Source organism: Ovis canadensis, chromosome 22 (genome assembly GCF_042477335.2).
Source record: "Ovis canadensis isolate MfBH-ARS-UI-01 breed Bighorn chromosome 22, ARS-UI_OviCan_v2, whole genome shotgun sequence".
Taxonomy (NCBI): Eukaryota; Metazoa; Chordata; class Mammalia; order Artiodactyla; family Bovidae; genus Ovis; species Ovis canadensis.
Genome location: NC_091266.1, coordinates 59702087 through 59723866, shown reverse-complemented (window position 1 = coordinate 59723866; position 21780 = coordinate 59702087). Strand labels below are relative to the sequence as shown.

The 21780-nt window shown below is 38.9% G+C and overlaps 1 protein-coding gene across 6 annotated transcripts in view; it reads right to left on the bottom strand.

Annotated features, from left to right (window-relative positions):
• Window positions 1–21780, bottom strand: part of ZRANB1 (zinc finger RANBP2-type containing 1) — a 70452-nt gene that overhangs the window by 12904 nt on the left and 35768 nt on the right. For 4 of the 6 annotated variants that reach the window (XM_069566818.1, XM_069566812.1, XM_069566813.1 and 1 more), the window contains 3 exons: window positions 8623–8810; window positions 4418–4571; window positions 1983–2054 (listed from right to left, as the gene is read on the bottom strand). In XM_069566818.1, coding sequence (XP_069422919.1) covers window positions 1983–2054; window positions 4418–4571; window positions 8623–8646 — 250 coding nt within the window. In that variant the 5' untranslated portion in view covers window positions 8647–8810. Of the gene's footprint in view, window positions 1–1982; window positions 2055–4417; window positions 4572–8622; window positions 8811–12907; window positions 13030–21780 lie in introns of all 6 variants that reach the window. The other 2 variants (XM_069566815.1, XM_069566817.1) reach the window with 1 other exon arrangement.

The window sequence follows — 21780 nt, the reverse complement described above, 5'->3', positions numbered from 1 at the left end:
TAAAGTTAGAACACATCTTCACAACAAATACAAAAATATGCTCAAAATGACTTAAAGATTTAAATATATGACATGATATCATAGAACTCCTAGAGAAGAACAAAGGCAAAACATTCTCTGACATAAACTGTACTAATATTTTCTTAGGTCAGTCTTCCAAGGCAATAGAAAAAACCAAAATAAACAAATGAGACCTAATCGAACTTAAAAGCTTTTGCACAGCAAAGGACACCATAAACAAAAAGAGATGACAATGTTTGGAAGGGAGAAAATATCTGCAAACAGTGCCACCAAAAAAGGGCTTAACTTCTAAAATATACAAACAGCTCTCATGTAACACAACCACAGAAAAACCACCCAACTAAAAAATGGGCAAAAAGACCTAACCAGGCATTTCTCCAAAGACATACAGATGTCCAAAAGGCACATGAAAAGATACTTAACAACGCTAATTACTAGAATTATGCAAATCAAAACTACAATGAAATACCAGCTCACACTGGCCAGAGTGATAATCATTTAAAAGTATACAAATACACCCTGGAGAGGGTGTAGAGAAAAGGAAACACCCTCGTGCACTACCGGTGCAGCCAATATGGAAAACAGTATGGAGGTTCTTGAAAAAATTTTTAAAAATAGAGCTGCCATATGATTCAGCAATCCCACTCCTGGGCAGATACCTGGACAAAACCATAACTGAGATAAACAAACGCTCCTCCTATGTTCATAGCAACCCTAGTCACGATAACCAAGACATGGACACAACCGAAATGTCCCTTGAGAGATGAGTGGATGAAAACACATGGTGCACAGACACAACGGAACACTACTCAGCCAGAAAACAGAACGAGATCATGCCAGTCGCAGCAACACGGACGGCCTAGAGATCACCATACCAAGCGAAGTCAGGAAGACAAATACCATCTGACATCACTTAGAATGTGGAAGCTAAAACATGACATAAATGAAATTCTCCAGGCAACAGATTCACAGACGCAGAGAATAGACTTGTGGCCAAGACTGGTGGGGGATGGAGTGGAAGTTTGGGGTTAGCAGATGGAAACTAATATATATGAAACAGATAAATAAGATCCTATTATACAGCATAGGGAACGTATTCAATTATCTTGTGACAAACCATAATGGAAAAGACTATAAAAAAGAACATATGTTGAAGTATAATAGAATCACTTCGCTATACAGCAGAAGAAATTAACACAATATTGTAAGTCAACTACAATATAAATAAAGACGCAAGTAAGTAAATAAATGTAACATGTTCAGTTTCATTCTTCTGCAATTTAGAAATACTCTATTTGGAAGAAAGAAAGTGAAGTCACTCAGTCACGTCCAACTCTTTGTGACCCTGTGGACTGTAGCCTACCAGGCTCCTCAGTCCATGGGATTTTCCAGGCAAGAATACTGGACTGGGTTACCATTTCCTTCTCCAGGGGATCTTCCTGACCCAGGGATTGAACCTGGGTCTCCCACACTGCAGGCAGACACTTTACCGTCTGCACCACCAGGGAAGCCCTTGGAAGAAAGAAACTATTCTCTGAAGTGTTAAAAAATGTATATGTAATATACTAATAAACAGCTAGAAATTCTGATCAATTGAAATATAAATCTTTTTAAGTAATGGAAACATCTTGAGGCCCTAGAATAATTTATTTAATTTTTAAATTCTTTATAATTTATTTTCTTAAAATGTTTATTATGAAAAAATACTCATCCTAAAATAGGAAACACAAAACCAAGATTTTAGAACTTTTATAGCTTTATTCACTCTACCACAGTTATGAGCTGTGAATGAGCTGTTTTAAGAGCATAATACTGTTCTTAAGGACTTTATACATTTTCAGTTTAAAGTAGAAATAAAATATGATGACTATACACCAAACTACTCCAAAGCTTACAAAGCAGAGCAAAACATTTATTGAAATCACTAAAAATTAAATTATACTCATTAGTTTCATGCTTACCTTTTTGAACATCTCTATCGAGCACCTCATCAAATAATTTTTCTTGGACTGTTGGAGGCAAGTCTTCAATATCTACAAAGAAAAACCCTGTCTTAAAAAAATCTTTAAATGCCTCATAACTTAAAAAATTTGATGCCAATATCTAACAGTAACTTCCTCTAAAATAACTCCCTTTCCACTGAAGACTGTCAAGCAGCGTCTTTTAAAAAAACATGCATGTATCTCATGAGTTGTGTATATGAGGTGCAGAATAGTTCCTTTCTGTACTTCATTGTCAAAACAGTGATCTATCTACAAATAGTAAGACGAAAAGCATCTGAACCAGTAATAATAATCAGCTATTATCAAAAAGACAAGAGATAACAAATACAGACAAGAACGCAGAGAAAAGGGAAGCCCTGTGCACCACTGGTGGGAATGTAAACTGGAGAAGGGCTTCCACTATGGAAAACGTTATGGAGGATCCTCAAAAACATAAAACTATCAAAAATGATCCAGCGATCTCACTTCTGGGTATGCAGACAATAGAGATGACAAACCTGCATCCCCACGCTGGCTGCAATGTTACTCGAAATAGCCAACATACGAAAACAATCGAAGTGTCTATCAATGGTGAATAAATGTAAAGTAGATAGGTTACCAAACCATGAGAAAGCAAGCATCGTGCCATCTGCAACACACAGAAGGGCCTTGGAGATGCTATGCTAAGCGAAATAAGTTCAACAGAAGACAAATACTGCTTGGCGTCACTTATATACGGATCTTTAAAAAAAAAAAAAAACAGATGGGGAGAAACTGGTGAAAGTACAAACTATAAGCCATAAGATGAAGAAGGATGGGATTTAATGTAAAGCATAGTGATGATAATCAGTAACACTGTATTGTACACTTGAAATTCTCGAAGAGAACAAAACATAAATGTTTTCACCCAAAATATAAATAGATAAATACAAGGCGAGGTAATAAGTGTGTTAACTAACTAGACTGGGTGGGGGTCGGGGGGGATCCTTTCACAATTTATGTGTGAATCAAATCACCATGGAATTCTCTAGGCAGAATACTGGAGTGGGTAGGTCTTCCCTTCTCCAGGGGATCTTCCCAACCCAGGGATCAAACCCAGGTCTCCAGCATTGCAGGCAGATTCTTTACCAGCCAAGCCACAAGGGAAGCCCAAGAATACTGGAGTGGGTAGCCTATCCCTTCTCCAGCGGATCTTCCTGACCAGGAACCACATTGCAGGCGGATTCTTTACCAACTAAGCTATCAGGGAAGCCCCAAATCACCACAATGTACATCTTAAAATCTTATAATTTTCTGTTAATGACAACTTAATATAGCTGAAATTAAAGGAAAAACAAAAAACAAAACAGAAGAAGAACAGAGGTCTCTGATACTCAGGTTAAAATAACAACAGACAAATTCTGTCTGTTTTCTGCCGCCCCACCTCCGCCACACTCAATCTCTGCTCAGAACTGTTTTTGCAGACTTTAGAATCTTCTTACCAAAGTCAATGAACCATTCCTTTTGGCACACAAATTTGTTTTTATCACCTTCCTGAAATTTTCTATGCTCTATTCAGTTTACTAATTGAGTAGTCTAGAATAAAAAGCATGATTACCCTTACAACATTTTTTTAAACTACAGAACTATTTTCAATTCAAAATAAAATCTAATCACTCAGTGTAATAAGTTTAAATATATAGAGAGTGCATTTGAAATGAAATTTGTCTAATTTTGTAAGGCTTGGTTGTAATTTCCTATCATTTTGTAAATACCTCTGCTCACATCTTAATATAAGCTTAAAATAGAAAGCTCAGAACACTCAAAACCAAAATCTAAGTTTTACTTAGAAACTTTAGGTGTTCAGTGTATTCATTCAGTGTCAACTGAGAAAAAACAACCTGGAAAACATTTCCACTTGTCATGGAACTGGAAAATATAAAGTTGCTTCACAAATATAGTAGAAATTAACATAATGAGCGAAGTAAAGCAATGACGCTTTCAAAAGAATGCCAGTCTCTTTGATTCAAATAATTTGTATCTACCCATCAAAAACCCATGTTCTGATCTTATCTCCTAATATCAGGTAACCAATAGTTATCTAATTTAAAAATAATAAACACATGTGAAAAGAAAAAGAAAAAACCTGATTCATAACACTCTAAAAAGCAGAAAAAAAGAAGTGGATAAAACAGATTCTTAAAAATATCTGAGGCACACAAAGAAGTCAGTTATTACCAGCTGCTGTCTTCCTCTCAGCTCTATAGCATTAGTTTATAAATGGCCTATACAGTGATTACTTTCAGTAAAACAGGACAGTCAAGTTGATAGCCACTAATAGTGGCTATCTGTTTTCTAACAGAATCATTTTCATTCAGACATTGAAAGAATATAATAAAGTGGAAGTCTGTTTTCACAAAGAGACTTGGAGTTACCTGCTGGCAATGTAAATGTTACAAGGTCAGTTAGGAAATAGCAAGCAAAGTCCCCCTTTCTCTGGTGAAGAGAGGCAGCGATCTCACGACGGATCTGCTCTGTCAGTTCAGGACACACCATTGCAGGAATACACTTTGCAGCTTGTTGAGACACCTTAAATACAAAAGACACTTTCCTCTACATCTCATTCATCATCACTGGAAGCAGAAATCAACAGCATTAAAAAGAAATTACAGAAACTTCCCAGTAACTTAAGGTGTTTTTATTTTAAATATATGAGATATTGGTGTTAAGTCCTCAACAGTATATATCAGTACAACTTTCCTGGGAAACAGTGATAAAAATGCTTTACCCTCTCGATTCAGTAATTCAGTAATTTTTAGTGGCATTTATCTCAAGGAAATATACAAACAAGCATATAAAAATGTATGTAACACAGAGCTGTTCACAAAGGTTCATCACAGGAGAGGGAATGAGTACAGAAAGCAAAGTTAAGAATAACCATCAGGCCCTTAATAAAAACATTCTTAAACAGGGAATTCCAGCTCACAGAGAAAGAGGAAAGTAGAAGCAGGATCTTAGTTCCCCAACCAGGGATCAAACCCACACTGCTTGCAGGGGAAGCATCTTAACCACTGGACCATCAGGGAAGTCCCTATAATTTTGTATTTTTTAAAAAGCAGCTGGCTTCCCCAAGTGTAGAGCAGACAACAAAGCTCTGAAGTAGTACAACTCAACAGGAATGAAACCTGAGCAAGAACTTTCCTGTCCTTTTAAAAATGATGAACAACAACAAAGGATGAAAAAACATTATCTTACATTTAAGTTGTCTTCCTCTGTGGAGCTCAAGAAATCTATACACAGAGAATCCTGAAACCAAAGGTGAGGATCCATCTACTCAAGAGGAAATGAGTCTGCTGTGACCCTCCACTCTGTCACTACAGCTGCAGCCACTAACCTGGGCGACCTTCATGAACAGACTTCCAGTCACAAGTGGGGCTTGGAGCAGCAGATCTTCCAATAAAGCCACACACAAAGTTTTATGACACTGCCATCTACATAACATACGTGGACACACTTAATTGTAATGACTACTGAGGTAAGTGAACAGTGTTTCAAACACCCTGTATACTCATGACAACCATCAGACACCCCCTTCTGAAAATCCTTGCATGAAAATTCAGTTCTAAACATTACTGGCCAGGATTAACACTGACGGTGAAGCTGTCACCACACCTGACCTCCACAAGCCCAACATAAGCAACAAATTGTGGAAAAATATTAAATATTTTCAGAATATAACTATTTCTCAAATAACAGCATTAAAATGGATCTCAAAAAAGTAAACTCAAAAATAGCTTTTTCGAAACTGCTAACCCTTAGTCCCTTTGCAAAATCCTGGGGAGATTTTGAACACTGAACACCTCAAAAGAAACCTTAGAACTAGTGACTGACTGCTAAACCTCTCCTCCCGCCACCATCCTTAAGCGCTTGCCCCTGAACCCTGCCCCTTATCTCCCAGCCTCTTCAGCCTCATGACTCTCCATCAGCTCCTTAGCCTACTTGCTAATTTAGGGCCCATGAACTTGGGAAGGGTCCATGAACTAGAACAGGAAGTTCAATTTAATTTAAATCCTTCATTTCATTTGCCTACATTTAAAATGCATGTTCTTATACATCACAAATTTAATATTCTGACAACTATATGTTTCATTGTAACTGATTTCCTTTGCAAATCTATTTTCTGTTTTATATATTTAAAAACAACAGTTTGAAAAGCAGTCCATTTATTCCACCAGACTACAAACAGGGCTCATGGTTTAAAATCCCATTAAGTAAGCCCCCAGCCCCAGACACACATTCCCAAAATGTAACGCTCTCCTGTTCTTAACCCCGAAGGCCCTGGCTGGCTCCATGCCCCGTCTGCAGACACAGCCCTCAGCCCAGACTCATGCTCCCCCATCCCAGTCTCCCTACTGACCCCTTCAATTCTGTCCTGTGGAGTGCGCACACCACGGAGACTAAATTCCACCACCAACTCCGTTCTTTCCCGAAAACAAGCGTCCTCTCCACCTCCCCCATGGTGTGTGCCAGGGCTGGTCCATGTGTACCACAGAATATGGCAGAAATGATGGAGTATCACTTCCTACATTAGGCTATACAGAAAAGACACTGTGGTTTCCACCTCACTCACTCTCTCACACTCCCCCTCTCTTCCTCATGTTCTCTCGGTTCACTTGCTCAAGGAAAGACCAGCCAGCACGTGACACGAAACCCTACGGACAGGCCCACAGGACAGGCCCACAGGACAAGGACCTGAAGCCTCCTGCCAACACCCACATGAGTGTACTTAGAACCACAGCCTCTAGCCCCAGTCGAGCCTCTTGACAACAGTAGCCCTGGCAATTTGGAACCTCATGAGACCTTGAGCCAAAATCAGCTAAGCTGCTCCTGGATTCCTTACTCTCAGAAACTGTGATAACAAGTGTTTGTTGTGGTAAGCTGCTAAGTTTTGAGGGGATCTGTTACCCAGCTGTAAATAAATACACTGGGGTTCTACTGTCTTCCCACTGTGAGTCCTTGGAATGCTCTTAGGAGGCCGATGGCTTACACCAGTCCCTCCAGAACCTTCTCAGAGACCTCTACCAGCCAGAAGGGAACCCACTGCTGCTGCTGCTGCTTAGTTGCCAAGTTGTGTCCGATTCTTTGCAATCCCACGGACTGTAGCCCACCAGGCTCCTCTGTCCTTGGGATTCTCCAGGCGAGAATATTGGAGTGGGTTGCCATTCCCTTCTCCAGGGGGTCTTCCCAACCTGGGGATCAAACTTGGGTCTCCTGCATTAAAGGCAGATTCTTCGCCATCTGAGCCGCCAGGGAAGCCCTGTCTTCAGTAAGCCTGCCCTTTGCTTTCAGCACGACTGTCTCAAGCCCTACCTTGCCCCTGGTTTAACTGGACTCTTAGAAACTAAACACAATGGCGAGCGGTCTCAATCATGCCTCTACCTAACATTCATATTTCTTAACCACTCCTCCCACTTTATGCTCTGTGCATAAATGTTTCCAGATACTGGAGAGCTCAAATACGCAAACAAGCATACACAGAAGGAGTATACTGACCACAATGGATCTGAATCAACAACTAATCAAACACTCTGCACTTTTAAGCTATTTCTCTCATTTAAAAAAAAGCCTGGATGATACAGTCACATCCTAATTAATTCATTCCAACCCCTGTTACTTGTAACATCTACCCAGTTACCTAATCTAGAAACCCAAAAGCCACTTTGACGCCCACCCACCATTACTCCCCACAGCCAGTCCATCCACTTAACTCGGCTGGCATCTTCAGCATCTCTCTCAAACCGGCCACTGCCATTACTGTCCCAGCGGAATTCCTGCCAGCATCACTGCAGTGTCCTAACCAGGCTCGCCCCTCTCAAATTCCAGTGGCCAAAACACTCTCATCCTCTCAGTCCACTGTCCCTCTACCTAAGCCTTTTCAAAGCCTTTAACTGCCCTCAGAATCATCTTCCAGGTCTTTGGCCTAGAAGATCCTTCACACTGCATCCCCTACTTGTCTGTCTCACATCCCATCCGCCATATAACCACGCTGAGCTGCCCACCAGCTCCGAATTCGCCACAAACACCACCACCCCTGCCTCTGAAGAGCCTCCTCAAAGCCGTTTTTCCACCTATTTTGAAGCTAACTCATCCTACTCCTTCAGATCTCAGCTACAACATTACCTGCTGCGGGTAAGAAGGTAAGTAAGGTACCGCAAAACGCTTTTCTCAAGTACTCCCCACAGCGCCGGGCACTTCCATCTATGACACTGCGTCTGTACAGAATCACTGTAACTGGAGAGTCACTGGAGGAGGAGCCAGCGTCTTCACCATTCACCCCTTTATGCCCAGTGCCTTCAACATGGCAGGTACTCAGTAGATATTTGTTAGCTGGATGAATGACTAATGCATTTCGGGTTTTTTTTAATCAAACATATGACTCAATCATTGTGGCAAAACGTCCTGTTTTAAAAAACACATATCCCTTCTGTTGAAGTCTCTTAATTTTAAATGTCATTTTTAAAAGAGGGCTGATCAAATCTAAAACATTTAAGAACTGAGAAATATTAAAACATCAAAAATAAAACCTAAAGAACACATTTCCTTCTTATTAAAGAATATTTAATCAGAATGCCACACTCACCTCTGTAAGCAATATTGCTAGCATATCCTGCCTCTGAAAACGTATAGCCAGATGTACCAGAGTATAGCCAACATCGAAAGCAGAAGGGCGATTCAGCAAGCGGACTTCATCTGCAGTGAGCTGGCGGGCAATGTCCCCTCCCGACGATTTGTAAGCTTCAATAGCAGCTAAATCACCTTCTACAACACCTAAAACAAGCATCAAGACAGAAAATAAATTTCTATTTTTCTTCAAAAAGCACAAACCTGTAGCAGTCACTCAAAACTCTGATTCTCTGTGATTCCTGGATCCCAGGGCATCATTCAAATGTCCTAAAGAATACAAAGAAATGACAGTGTATTCCTTTCCCTTTCATTTCCTTCCAGAACTAGAACTGCCTAGCTGGGCACTTACCATCCCATTAGTGCTGGCTCCATGCTCTGGTAAAGTTTAGAGAAATTATTAGAATATATTAAGAGGATCAAAGATCAACCATCTAGTGTGAAGACATTAAAGCCCCTGTTTTCTGGTCCTGGTTCTGCAGAAACCAAGGACACAAGGATGTGCTTGCTGCCGCTGTTGGGCAAGTTCTGCCCTTTATTCTGACCCCCTCCCTTTTTATGGCTGCACTGAGTGGCTTTGCAGGACCTTAGTTCCCCTCCAGGGATCAAACCCTGGTCCTTGGCAGTAAAAGCGCCAAATCCTAACCACTGGACCACCAGGGGTGTCCCTATGCTGCATTTTTAAAGCTGAATCAAAGTAAATGCTCAGCTTTCCTTCCACATTGCTGTTAACTGAGACAATTAAAAGCAGTTAAAATAAATGTTTAATGTAAGTAAAAGTTAGCAATACTTTGATTTCAGAATTTCTCACAGTCAAGTCTTCCTTATACCCATTAAGAATTATTAAATTATTAATATAATAAAACTTGAGCTAGATAATTCTGAATAGAAATATGCTAAAACGAAATGCGATAAACCAGTTGGGGGTAGAAGTACAAAACAAGTTTCCAATTTTCCCAAATCCATAAAGAACTTTCTGTTCCCATTAAACTATGTTATTATTCTTAACACAAATTAATGTTAGATAATAACAGAAATCTTATTTAGTAAGTGCAGTGTATCTATGAATAATAAGCAAATAACCTTGGCAAAAATATGAAGGTGCAGGTTAGCTTCACATTTACCACAAATAGTGGTACACACACACACCCCCACCCCAAGACTGCAGGACTAAATAACTGCTTCCTAAACTACATCAAGAAAAATTTGTTACATAAAATGCTGCTACTAGCTAAAAATATCTTAGTATACTTGCATTTTAAACTGCTATCTTGAATTAGGAATTAGATAAATATGACTTGTTCCTTAAAGTGTAATAGACTGGTTCAATGCCACAATCTCCCCCGTTATTAACAATAACAAAGCTTTAAAATGATAATTCCCACATTCACTGAATGCCCATGAAACAGACAGCAATATGCCAGGCAATGTGAGAAACGTAAAAACATGATTCCTATGCTCAAAACAGCCCTTCATCATACTTGTGAACCATAAAAAGCCAGCTTCAAAGTTTTCCAACTCTGGGATCAAAGATCCCTTCTGCAAAAATAGATCCTCTCCCCAGAAAGATGACCCCCAACCCCTGAAACAACATTTTTCAGGTTAAGAACCCATGGTTTCAAATGATAATACCTTCCTAGATAAATTTTTATTTCACAGCAATATAGGTTAATACATTCCTCAACATAAACACCTAAGGACAGCTGTAGCCCCCACTCCAACACATAAAGGACTTCAACAAAACCTTAAGAGGCACAGCGCCTTGGAGATGTCATCAGGGCTGAAACGTAATATAGCTGGCATGAGATAAAAAGAGGTGGACTTCTCAAAAGAGCAAGCCTGGAGATCAGACACAGAAATCTAAAATCTACCTGTTTTAATGAACAGATGAAAATAATCTAGTAGGGTTCATAACATTTTGAATAATTTAATGCAGCTTTTTTTTAACTGAACATGCCCTGTTCCATTTCATGTATACACTACTTCCTTACGAAGGCAACAACTTTTCACTTCAGCTCTAGCAAAGCTGTTAACTACTCCTAGGTGCAGTATCACTGTACCTTTTACAGTTTTTAGCTTCAGCCTAAAATTATATGCGTCTATAAAATTTTGTGTGATATAAAAAATGTTCTAAGCACTTTCAAAAGCAACAAAAGGACCAAAAAGTTCTGATCAATTTCCCTGAAAAAAGAGGAAGACCTATACAGTACATGTATACACACGAGAGACAGTGTGTGTATATATATATACACCCCCATATTTTTTTGTTTCCCAAAGATGAGGTAATCTAAAAGTAAATGCCAACTAACTGTGCTTTTCTGGTTGGAGAAGACATCTTCTAAATTGCTGTCTTCACTATTTTAACTCATCACACAGCTGATGTCTGGAAGGATCTCACCTCAGAAATACACGCTCATGCTCAAGAATTCATTTCCTCTCTAATGTTTCTAAAGGATTTCTGTAACTAGAAGCTAATTAGCCAGTCAAAGATGGGGAGGAGTGCACACCAAACAGCACCACAAATTCAGCAGCTGTGCCTGGGAATTGTGACTTACAGTCTGCCTTCACACTTCATGTACTTTACCAAAAACAGGACTTCAAATGATGAACTGTATGGTATGTGAATTACATCTCAATAAAGCTGACATACATACATACAAACTGATTTCTATTTAGCCTAATCCAAGATCTCAAAAACAACTACTTTCCCTGACCACAAGGCTCTGCATTAAACTGTAAATGCGAAATGCTGCTGCCCTTAGCCTGGAATATATACAGGAGGGCAGAAAATGAAGGTGAACAGAGATCTTTTTCTCTATTCTTCAGAGCATAAAATAAATCTCCAAACTTTCTAGAACACGAAAAACACGAATTCAACTACAGAGACAAAATAACATTTAAAAGAAAAATACTTCATTGTCTAATATTTTAGGAATACATAATTCCATTCTTTTCATTAACCATAATTAAGAGCTCTTAGTTTCAGTTACTGCTGGGTGAATTCTGGGCTACGAAAGATCAGTAAATTTATTACAAATCAAATTTCACAAGAATGTCAATGAACTGTCCAAATGTTTGTTGTATATCACTTACACACTGCTCAAGAGGAGCTAGTGATTAAAGTTTCTTCACAGATGGGTTTTCACTGTCAACATGGTGTCTAAAGGATCTGACCTATACTGAGATTTTAAGTTTTAGCTACACATGTTTCCTTAGGGAGGAAAAAAACATCAGATTATATGCAAAGTAACTAAGAAAATGTCTTTGAGTCCTTCACATAACATTTTTACCACCTTTTAACATTAGGGGATAAAAGGAAAGCAGGAAGAAAGCAAAAGAAGTGGTAAGTAGGAAAATACAGTAAATAAATCTAAGTGGTAAAACCTCACTTAATGCCACAAAGACCATGAAAAAACTGGAAAGTCCCAGTAGAACAGAAATAGGTAACGTATACAAGCTTTCTCGGTTACTGACATCTCAGACTAACTCCAACAGTTAAGGGAAGGTTCTTTCTCTAATATGTTGGTCTGAAAATTTAACAAACATATATTACACGCTCTGTCCCCTCCTACTCCAAGTGAAAGTGAAAGCGTTAGTCACTCAGTCATGTCTGACTCTGCGGCATCATGGACTGCAGCCCACCAGGCTCCTCTGTCCATAAATTCTCCAGGAAAGAATACTGGAGATCTTTCCAACCCAGCTGACTGAACCCAGGTCTCCTGCACTGCAGGCAGATTCTTTACCTTCTGAGCAACCAGGGAAGCCCATGTAATGAAAACCAATTAAAAAGACAGCTGAAGGCACTCTGAGAAGATTAACTTTAAAAACTAATTGGCAGTACCATTACCCATTCAAAATTGATTGAAACATACACTAGCTAAGTGGTGATACATAGTTACTGATAAAGTTAAAATACTTTTAAAAACATAGAGACCTCAGAATAAGTGAAATGAAGAAGAAGAAGAAGAAAAAAAAACTCATACTGTTCTGTAAGGTGGGCCAGGAGTAGAATTTAACATATTCTGAAGTCACAGGTCACAACTCACGGAGGACTTCACAGCTACTATGGAACTCCGTTGGTTAGAATATGGAGCTGGCTCATAGATATTTAGAAAACAGACTTATTTTTTCCCCCATATATGGCACAGTTTTCAAAGTTTTGCCTTGTTTCTTTTGACATAAAATCATAATGGTAACTAACTTTGAAAAGAATGCCAAATGGTAAAAAAAAAGCCAGGACTTACCTGAGCCCACATGGGCCAGCTCAACACTACCCTGGAGTTCTATGGTAGCTGTGACATCACAGCATGCTTTATGCTGTGGGGTCAGGGTGGACTTGGAGTCAGCTGGCACAATTTCAGGAGCCCTTAAAGAGAAAAGTTAGTTTTAAGTGGTAATGTTCAGAATGCCCTTTACTCTGGTCAGTAGAAAGATGCAGATGTCGGTGGCTACAACGTCTGGACAGTTTTCCTCTACTTGGAGTCTAATTCCCTTAACTGTCTTTGCATACTAAAAAGGAAACTTGACCATCCAGTTCTTCAGACTCCTAACCATTTGGCTACAGTTCAAAGATGAACTTAAGACAGATAGAACCATCACTCTCAATACTCAAATAGAAGCTGTTTTTTAAATAAAATGACCTCGATATTTTTAGGTGTATCTTAAGTATATGAAAGCTCATGGCAATCCCAAAAACAGTTTGAGAAGACCAAACAAATCACCTTCTAGATGCATTTTTCACATAATAACCAACGGCAACAAGTCAAAATCTATCATTTCTATTCCTAGAATAGTGCTAGTAAACAATACCTTTTCAAAAAACCAAGATGTGAAAATCATAAATTGGAAACAAATTCTTAATTGAATCTACACTTTATCAAGATAAGCTTCTATTCAATTCATTCAATAAACTTACTTCGTTATGAAAAGATCCTCTCTATTTATTTCTGTCTGTGTCGTGTGGCCTGTGGGCTCCATTTCCCAACCACGGATTGAACCTGGGCTACAAGCAGTGAAGGCTGAGAATCCTAACCACTAACCAGGGAACTCCCAGAAACATCCTCTTTAGAAAAATGAATTCAAATGATAGGGAAGTAAAAATAATAATCTAAGGAGCCTCTTTAAATGTTCCATTATTAATCACGACGAGCGACGATAAACGCAGTTTACACTTTCGAGCTCTTACCCTCTCACATCTCTGATCATCGCTAACTGCCGTGGAAATACAAGTCCCCACAGTCACCAAAAAACAGCTGAATGGACAGATACCTTGCCATGCAGGAAGAATTACTGCTAAAGCACAATGGAAGGGTAGAAAGGAACATGTCACAAAGTTATTTTGGGAAGGCGATCAGAGATGAGGAACAACGTTAATGGGTTAAAGATGAATGTGAGTTCAAATTAGAATGGTTACTTAAAATGTTGTCAAAAAGTCAACTGAAGGGATATTAAAATTCTTCAAGAAAAAAATCTCATCTGCTCTACTGTCAAGCTATCCTGCACAAATTTAAAACTAATCATTAGATGTTTAAAGTTATACCATTTTAGATCAGCCTTCTAAGAGGAACTGAATTAGACCAAGTCTGCTGCTGCTGTTAAGTCGCTTCAGTCGTGCCAGACCCCACAGTCGGCAGCCCACCAGGCTCCCCCGTCCCTGGGATTCTCCAGGCAAGAACACTGGAGTGGGTTGCCATTTCCTTCTCCAATGCATGAAAGTGAAGAGACTAAGTCTAGCTACTCTCTTTTACAAGTGAGAAAATTATAGAGTAAATAAGCATTTTAAAAGGGGCAGATAGATAAAAATAAAACCTCTCATGGCATAACTTTATACTTTTTAGATTATGTTCACATAACTCTTCTTCTAGCCAAAATATTGATAGAATTAAGAAGAGAATCATCAGATTGGAAAAGGTATTAGTTCATCCTGATAAGGTCCTCAGAAAGAAGCACAAAACAAGGAAGCTGCTATAATTTGCTACTGCAAGAGAAGGTTCCACAGCTTCAGAAAACACTCAGGGCCCCAGAACAATCCACATAAAAATCCACATAAAACTGAGTGGTAAATTTTCTCCCAAAGTTTCAGACATTCTCACTATAGCATGCCTAAAACAGAACTTCCTGTCTTCGATATCTCAGAAAAACAATACTAATAGCCAACCCAAGTGTCCAAGCCAAAAACCCGAGTATCTTTCTTAATTCTCGCCTCAACTCCAATATCTATTCTTCCAAGTTTTACCCATCCTACCTTTGTAAAGTGAAAAGTGAAGTTGCTCAGTTGTGTCCGACTCTTTGCGACCCCGTGGACTGTAGCCTACCAGGCTCCTCCATCCATGGGATTCTCCAGGCAAGAGTACTGGAGTGGGTTGCCATTTCCTTCTCCAGGGGATCTTCCCGACCCGGGGATTGAAGCCAGGTCTCCTGCATCACGAGCAGACGCTTTAACCTCTGAGCCACTAAAGTCTCTCTCAAATATATCCCCCTTATTCCACCCACCACTGTTTCGACCTCAGGTCAAGGCTGCACTCTTTCTTATCTGGACTGCCGTCATCTCCTTCTAGGTGATCTGCCGCCAGTGCTGCCCGCCCCGCCCTCCCAATCTAGTCTCTAGACACTGACTGGAATGAGCTTCCCATCCACACATCAGATGAAGGCAGTCCCCTTCCAAATGTTTACCACTGCCCTTACACTAAGCAATTGTGCCCTTACACAATCTGTAACCAGATTAAAAGGCTTGAAAGGCCCAGCATTACCCTACAGCCATCTCTCACAGCTCCCATTCTACACTCCAACCTGCAGACTTCAAATGAATGGATGGGCCACGCTCCCTAGCCTCTGGGGTCTAAACGAAAGCAATTCCCTCTGACAGAAACACTCTTTCCCCTCTTCTAAGGTTCTGGCTTAGATGTCATCTCTTCCTGAAAGTCCTCTCCGAATTTCCCAATGAGATTAGGGTACAGACTTACTGTCCTAGCCTCCTTTATTTCCTCTCCTAAAATTATCACACTACACTGACCAGACCACAAACTGACAGCCCTGACTTCTTTCTGAGTGCTTGGGAGCACAGTTAATGATCATCTGAATGTGTACATGAATGGACAAAGAAAAGGTGAAAATTAAGACAACTCTGAAAAGCAATGGGAGGGTGGAACAGGTTGGACATTTGCCTTTGAGATTTTAAGATATCTAATAAAGCCATAATTGTTTAAGCAGAAGTGCGATACTGATATAAAAAACAAAAATCAAAATAAAGAGCCTCAAAACAAATGAAGCAGAACTATTTTATGTAAGACAGAACCACCCAAATTAAAGGAGAATTTAATCAATCAAAATGGAAATTACTTGGAAAAAACATTTTAATCCTCAGTTTAAAAAAAAAAAAAGATGGTGAAAGACAAAATGCTGTAACTCTCCCCACAAAAACAAGGGTAAAGAAAATGTTCAACAAACATAAATGGTACATATCTGTAATATAAACATTATTTATATTCACAAAAACTTCAGACAACTTCATAAAATCACAAAGAAAAATAGAAGACATAAATCAATTCACAGAAAAAAATACAAATGACTGACTAAATGAGATAGCTTGCTTCTTTTAATAACAAACATCAGCAAAGGTACAGCTATACAAGCAGTCTCTTACAGTGATGAGAATATAACCAGTCCAGTCCTTCCAGGAAGCAATTTACTAATATGCATAAAATACCTGTGACACATTTATATCATTTGATCCTATTACCCCATTTCTGGGAATCGAAAAAAAGCATCAAAAATGCTAGCAATTTTATTCCTCAAAACATTATGAGAATAAAAAATTTCCAAATAAATCAAAGGCCAGTAATAAGAGCTAGGTTAACAAAGTATGGCAACTCAAAGTCATAGCACAATTCATTTTTTTAAAGATGAAATTATTTTAATTACTTCAAAATGTAAACTTCAACAACAAAAGAATGTATTTCATTTACATAAAAATATTAAAAACTGAATACTCAAAATGCACAAAATACACACACGAAAGATTTCTTCTATACAGAGATAGCATAAACTGTATTTTCTTCATAATGTCTCTTACCTCTGACATATTCTACAATGAGGGTGCTCTGCTTTTATTATTCAAGTATGAATTAAACTCATAAAGGAAGTCAGTATATAATGTCAAGTTTGATAAAACAAGAAACTACCGCTATGTCCATCGACAAATGAATAGACAAAGTGAGGCATATATGAAATGGAATTATTTCAACTTAAAAAAAAAAGGAAATTCTGACACGTTACAACATGGATAAACCTTGAAGACTTTACACTAAATGAAATAAGCAGTCACAAACGGACAAACAGCATACAACTCCACCTCTGAGGCACCCAGACTAGTCAAATTCACAGTGACAGGAGAGTGGCAGCGGCCAGGAGCAGGGAAAGAGGGAATGGGGACTTACTGTATGCAGAGTTCAGTTCTGCAAGGGGGAGAAAGTTCTGGACACAGATAATGGTTATTTATGTTGCAGAATAATGTGAATGTACCAAAGCCATTGAACCATACATACACTTAAAAACAGTTAAGATGGCAAATTTTGTTATGTATATTTCATCACAATGTATATTTCATCACAATTCAATTTTTTTAAAGGAAAACAATGACAAAAGGACAATATTCAGAGATATTAGAGGTCTTGCTTCAAAAAAATCACCTATGTAGTGTTCCTCTCTCCTCCTCCTCAAAAGATAAATGTTTATATTCACCTAATCACATCCAACTGAGGCTCTTTCTGTAAAACAAATGGTCTGGCCTCTGAAAATGGTAATGACATGAGTAAACAAAAAACAAAAATAAAAACCACCTGAGGTACTGTTTAGATTACAGGAGATAAAACAACTAAATAACCTTGACTGAATGGAGTTGGAACAAAAGTTATTAGTGAAACTAATAGTGAAGCTGAATATGGTCTTCAGATAGTAGAGTTTCTGGATAATTACACTGTGTGAATATACAGGAGAAATGTGTTCTTAAAACATACAATGCTGAAATATTTAGGGGTAAATGTCATGACATCTGGAGCTAACTCTGAAGTTGCTCAGGAAAAGCTCTTACAGAAAGAGTGAGACGGAGACAAAAAAAAAAAAAGAAAGCTCAAAATATGGCAAAGTACTAACAACTGAAAAACCTATTTCAAAAGCATTTGGTGTTCAATGTATTATATTTGTAATTTATCTGTTGGTTTTGAAATTTCTCAGAATGAAAGGCTGATGGGGGGAAGTTATCTCCACAAAGAACTGAAGGTGGAGAAAAGAAAAGGAAACTCATTTTCTTTATAAATTCCTTCTATAACTGCTTGATTTTTATAACCGTACACATAATTTATTAAATGTTTAAAGTTAAAGACATTTTATGGTAAACAGTAAAGTTCCCTGGAGTCTAAATATTTCTTTTAATACTTAATATTTAAATGCTACTTTTGGATTTCATAATTCAATGTGTTCATTTAACATAATGTTTTTAAAGAAAGAAAGCCTTCACTAAATCAGTGATGCATATTCGAACATCAGTATCATACAACCAAGAATCATCAGACATATTCCCTTTCTCAGCATTAGGAGGCACATTATTAGTTGGCAGCCCTGTGTAGTCAATCATTTCTAAAAGCCAGGAATTACGTCTCAGGGACTAAAGGTAATCAGAAGAATCCTGCCAGGGCTCTATTTCTGCCATTGTCGTCCATCTGCCTTGACACACTCATTCCTGGAAGCTTCTTTCTTATCCCAGGTGTCAGGAAGCACTATGAAAAGCCATACTGAACTGGCCAGGGGAAACACTTAAAACGAGTGTGTATTCCCTCCAGACTACAATCTTACATTCTGGAGAATTACCAAGATTCACTTAAAAACCATGACTTAAAATGTTATTTTAAAACAAGAGTTCCAAAAGCACAAAAGGAAATCCTTTGAAACTTGAAGAAAAACAAGACAGAACTAGCTGAAGATAATATTGCTTTCACAGTGCCAAAAAGAACTCCATTACCTGTAATATCAACTACCTAGGACAGGAAGGAGATCCACTACCAAAAATGTGTATGAGACACCATCGTCCTTACAGCTACACGAACATCTCACACGAAGAGTATCACACAGAGTTAACCAAGGACATACAAGGCACTGCCAGCATCGCAGCAGCCTGCTTTCCTTTTAAGGGTGCAGTGCCAAAGATTTGCTGCAGGAGTCTGCATATATTCTGGATTCTATTAAAAGCTTTTAACAGAATATTGCAACTCAAACCATTTTTTTTAATGTTTTTAAAAGGTGTGATGGCTTTGAATGTCAAAGACTAAGACGACCTTTTTTGTAGGCTCCACATTCATTCATACATAAAGCAATGTATTAAGGAAAAAGGGACACTAAATCAGAGTATCTTTCAGGAGGATAGCTTGGTATCAATATAAAACCAACCTCACAAGCAAATAAAATGGTCCAGCAGTTACAGAGTAACCATAGCTTAAAACTAAGCAATTCCACAAGGCAGGAAAAATTCTAAAGATGGAAATAGCTGCAGTTTATCAGATATAAGCAAACACAGCAAAGCAAACAGAACAAATACTTCATACTAAAAATCAAGCTCAAATAATGTGCCCTAGCTATGGAATGCTGAGAAATATTAGCAAGTGGTAAGATTACCTTAGGATACGGCAATAAACTTCACTAGGCATACTTATGTAGCTGACTTGAAAAAGAAGACTGAAAACATTACTATTCATTGGCGTCAAACATCGTTCAAAAGTCCCAGTAACAGCATTTCTTTCAACCAAATCAAGAAAAAAAAAACACCACCACACTGTGAATAAGAAATATATGGTCTTCATCCACTATTACTGGCATATAACTCCTAAAATCCGTGTAATTTCCCATTAAGAGCCATAAAGGCATCTTTTGTTACAGTACTTAGTTTTGTTCTCAGTTCCTAAATAGTTCCAGATTGATAAAGATAAAATAAATAGGAGTCTTCTGTTACTCTTATAGCAAGCCCTTTCAAACACCTCTGAGCTTATGTTAATAAGATGACTTTTAGGAAAGCCCCTAAAGATGGAGGTTGGTTGCCAGGGGAACCAACCCAGTGATTCAAAGGTTGGAATGTTCAGCCCCACCCCACTACCACCTCCTTGGGGGGAGATGGACTGAATGTTGAAACAATCACCCGGTGTCCAATGATTTAATCCATCGTGCCTCCATAAAAATCCCTGGTGCTGGGTTTGGATGGCTTCTAGGCTGGTGAACCTGTGAAGGTGCTGTGAGAATCCCTTCCCATTCCGTGCCATATGCATCTCCTCCACCTGGCTGTTCCTGAATCATGTATTTTTAATAATAGACCAGCAACCTAGTAAGTAAACTATTTTCCCAAATTCTGTAAGCCATTCTGACAAATTGAACCCAAGGAGGTGACTGTCAGAACCTAGGATTTATAGTCTACAGTCAGAAACACAGATGACAACCTGGATTAGTACTGGCGTCTGAAGAGGGCAGGAAAGGAGAGAGACACTCTAGTGGGACTGAGCCCTTCGACTGTGGGATCTGAGGCTATTTCCGGGTAGACATCTGCAAGAAAGAGAAATGCAAAAAAACAAAACGGCTGTCTGAGGAGGCCTTACAAATAGCTGAGCAAAGAAGAGAAGCTAAAGGCAAAGGACAAAAGGAGAGATATACCCATCTGAATGCAGAGTTCCAAAGGATAGCAAAGAGATAAGAAAGCCTTTCTCAGTGAACAATGCAAAGAAATAGAGGAAAACAATAGACTGGGAAAGACTAGAGCTCTCTTCAAGAAAATTAGAGATACCAAGGCAACATTTCATGCAAAGATGGGCACAATAAAGGACAGAGTTGGTATGGACCTAACAGAAGCAGAAGACATTAAGAGGTGGCAAGAATACACAGAACTATACAAAAAAGATCTTAATGACCCAGACAGCCACAATGGTGGGATCACTCACCTAGAGCCAGACATCTTAAAGTGAGAAATCAAGTAGGCCTTAGAAAGCATCATTACGTATGAAGCTAGTGGAGGTGACGGAATTCCAGTTGAGCTATTTCAAACCCTAAAAGATGATGCTGTGAAAGCGCTGCACTCAATATGCCAGCAAATATGGAAAACTCAGCAATGGCCTCAGGACTGGAAAAGATCAGTTTTCATTCCAATCCCAAAGAAAAGCAATGCCAAAGAATGTTCACACCACCGCACAACTGCACTCATTCCGCAAGCTAGCAAAGTAATGCTCAAAATTCTCCAAGACAGGCTTCCACAGTACATGAACCGAGAGTGTCCAGATGTTCAAGCTGGATTTAGAAAAGGCACAGGCGCCAGAGATCAAATTGCTAACATCTGTTGGATCATAGAAAAAGCAAGAGAGTTCCAGAAAAACATCTACTTCTGCTTTACTGACTACACCATAGATCTGACTGTGTAGATCACAACAAAGTGGAAAATCCTTCAAGAGATGGGAATACCAGACCACCTGACCTGCTTTCTGTGCAAACTGTATGCAGGTCAAAAACCAACAGTTAGAACCACACATGGAACAATGGACTGGCTCCAAATTAGGAAAGGAGTATGTCAAAGCTGTCTATTGTCACCCTGCTTATTTAACTTATAGGCAGAGTACATAGTGCAAAATGTCGGGCTGGATGAAGCACAAGCTGGAATCAAGATTGCCGGGAGAAGTATCAATAAACTCAGACATGCAGATGACACCACCTTTAGCGCAGAAAAAGAAGAAAAACTAAAGAGCCTCTTGATGAAAGTGAAAGAGGATAGTGAAAAAGTTGGCTTAAAACTCAACAGTCAAAAAACTAAGATCATGGCATCCATTCCCAGCACTTCACGGCAAACAGATGGGGAAACAATGGAAACAATGAGAGACTTTATTTTTGGAGCTTCAAAATCATGGCAGATAAGTGACTGCAGCCATGAAATGAAAAAACACTTGCTCCTTGGAAGAAAAACTATGACAAAGCTAGACAGCACATTAAAAAGCAGAGACATTACTTTGCCAACAAAGGTCAAATTACTTTGCTAGTCAAAGCTATGGTTTTTCCAGTAGTTATGTATGGATGTGAGAGTTGGACCACAAAGAAAGCT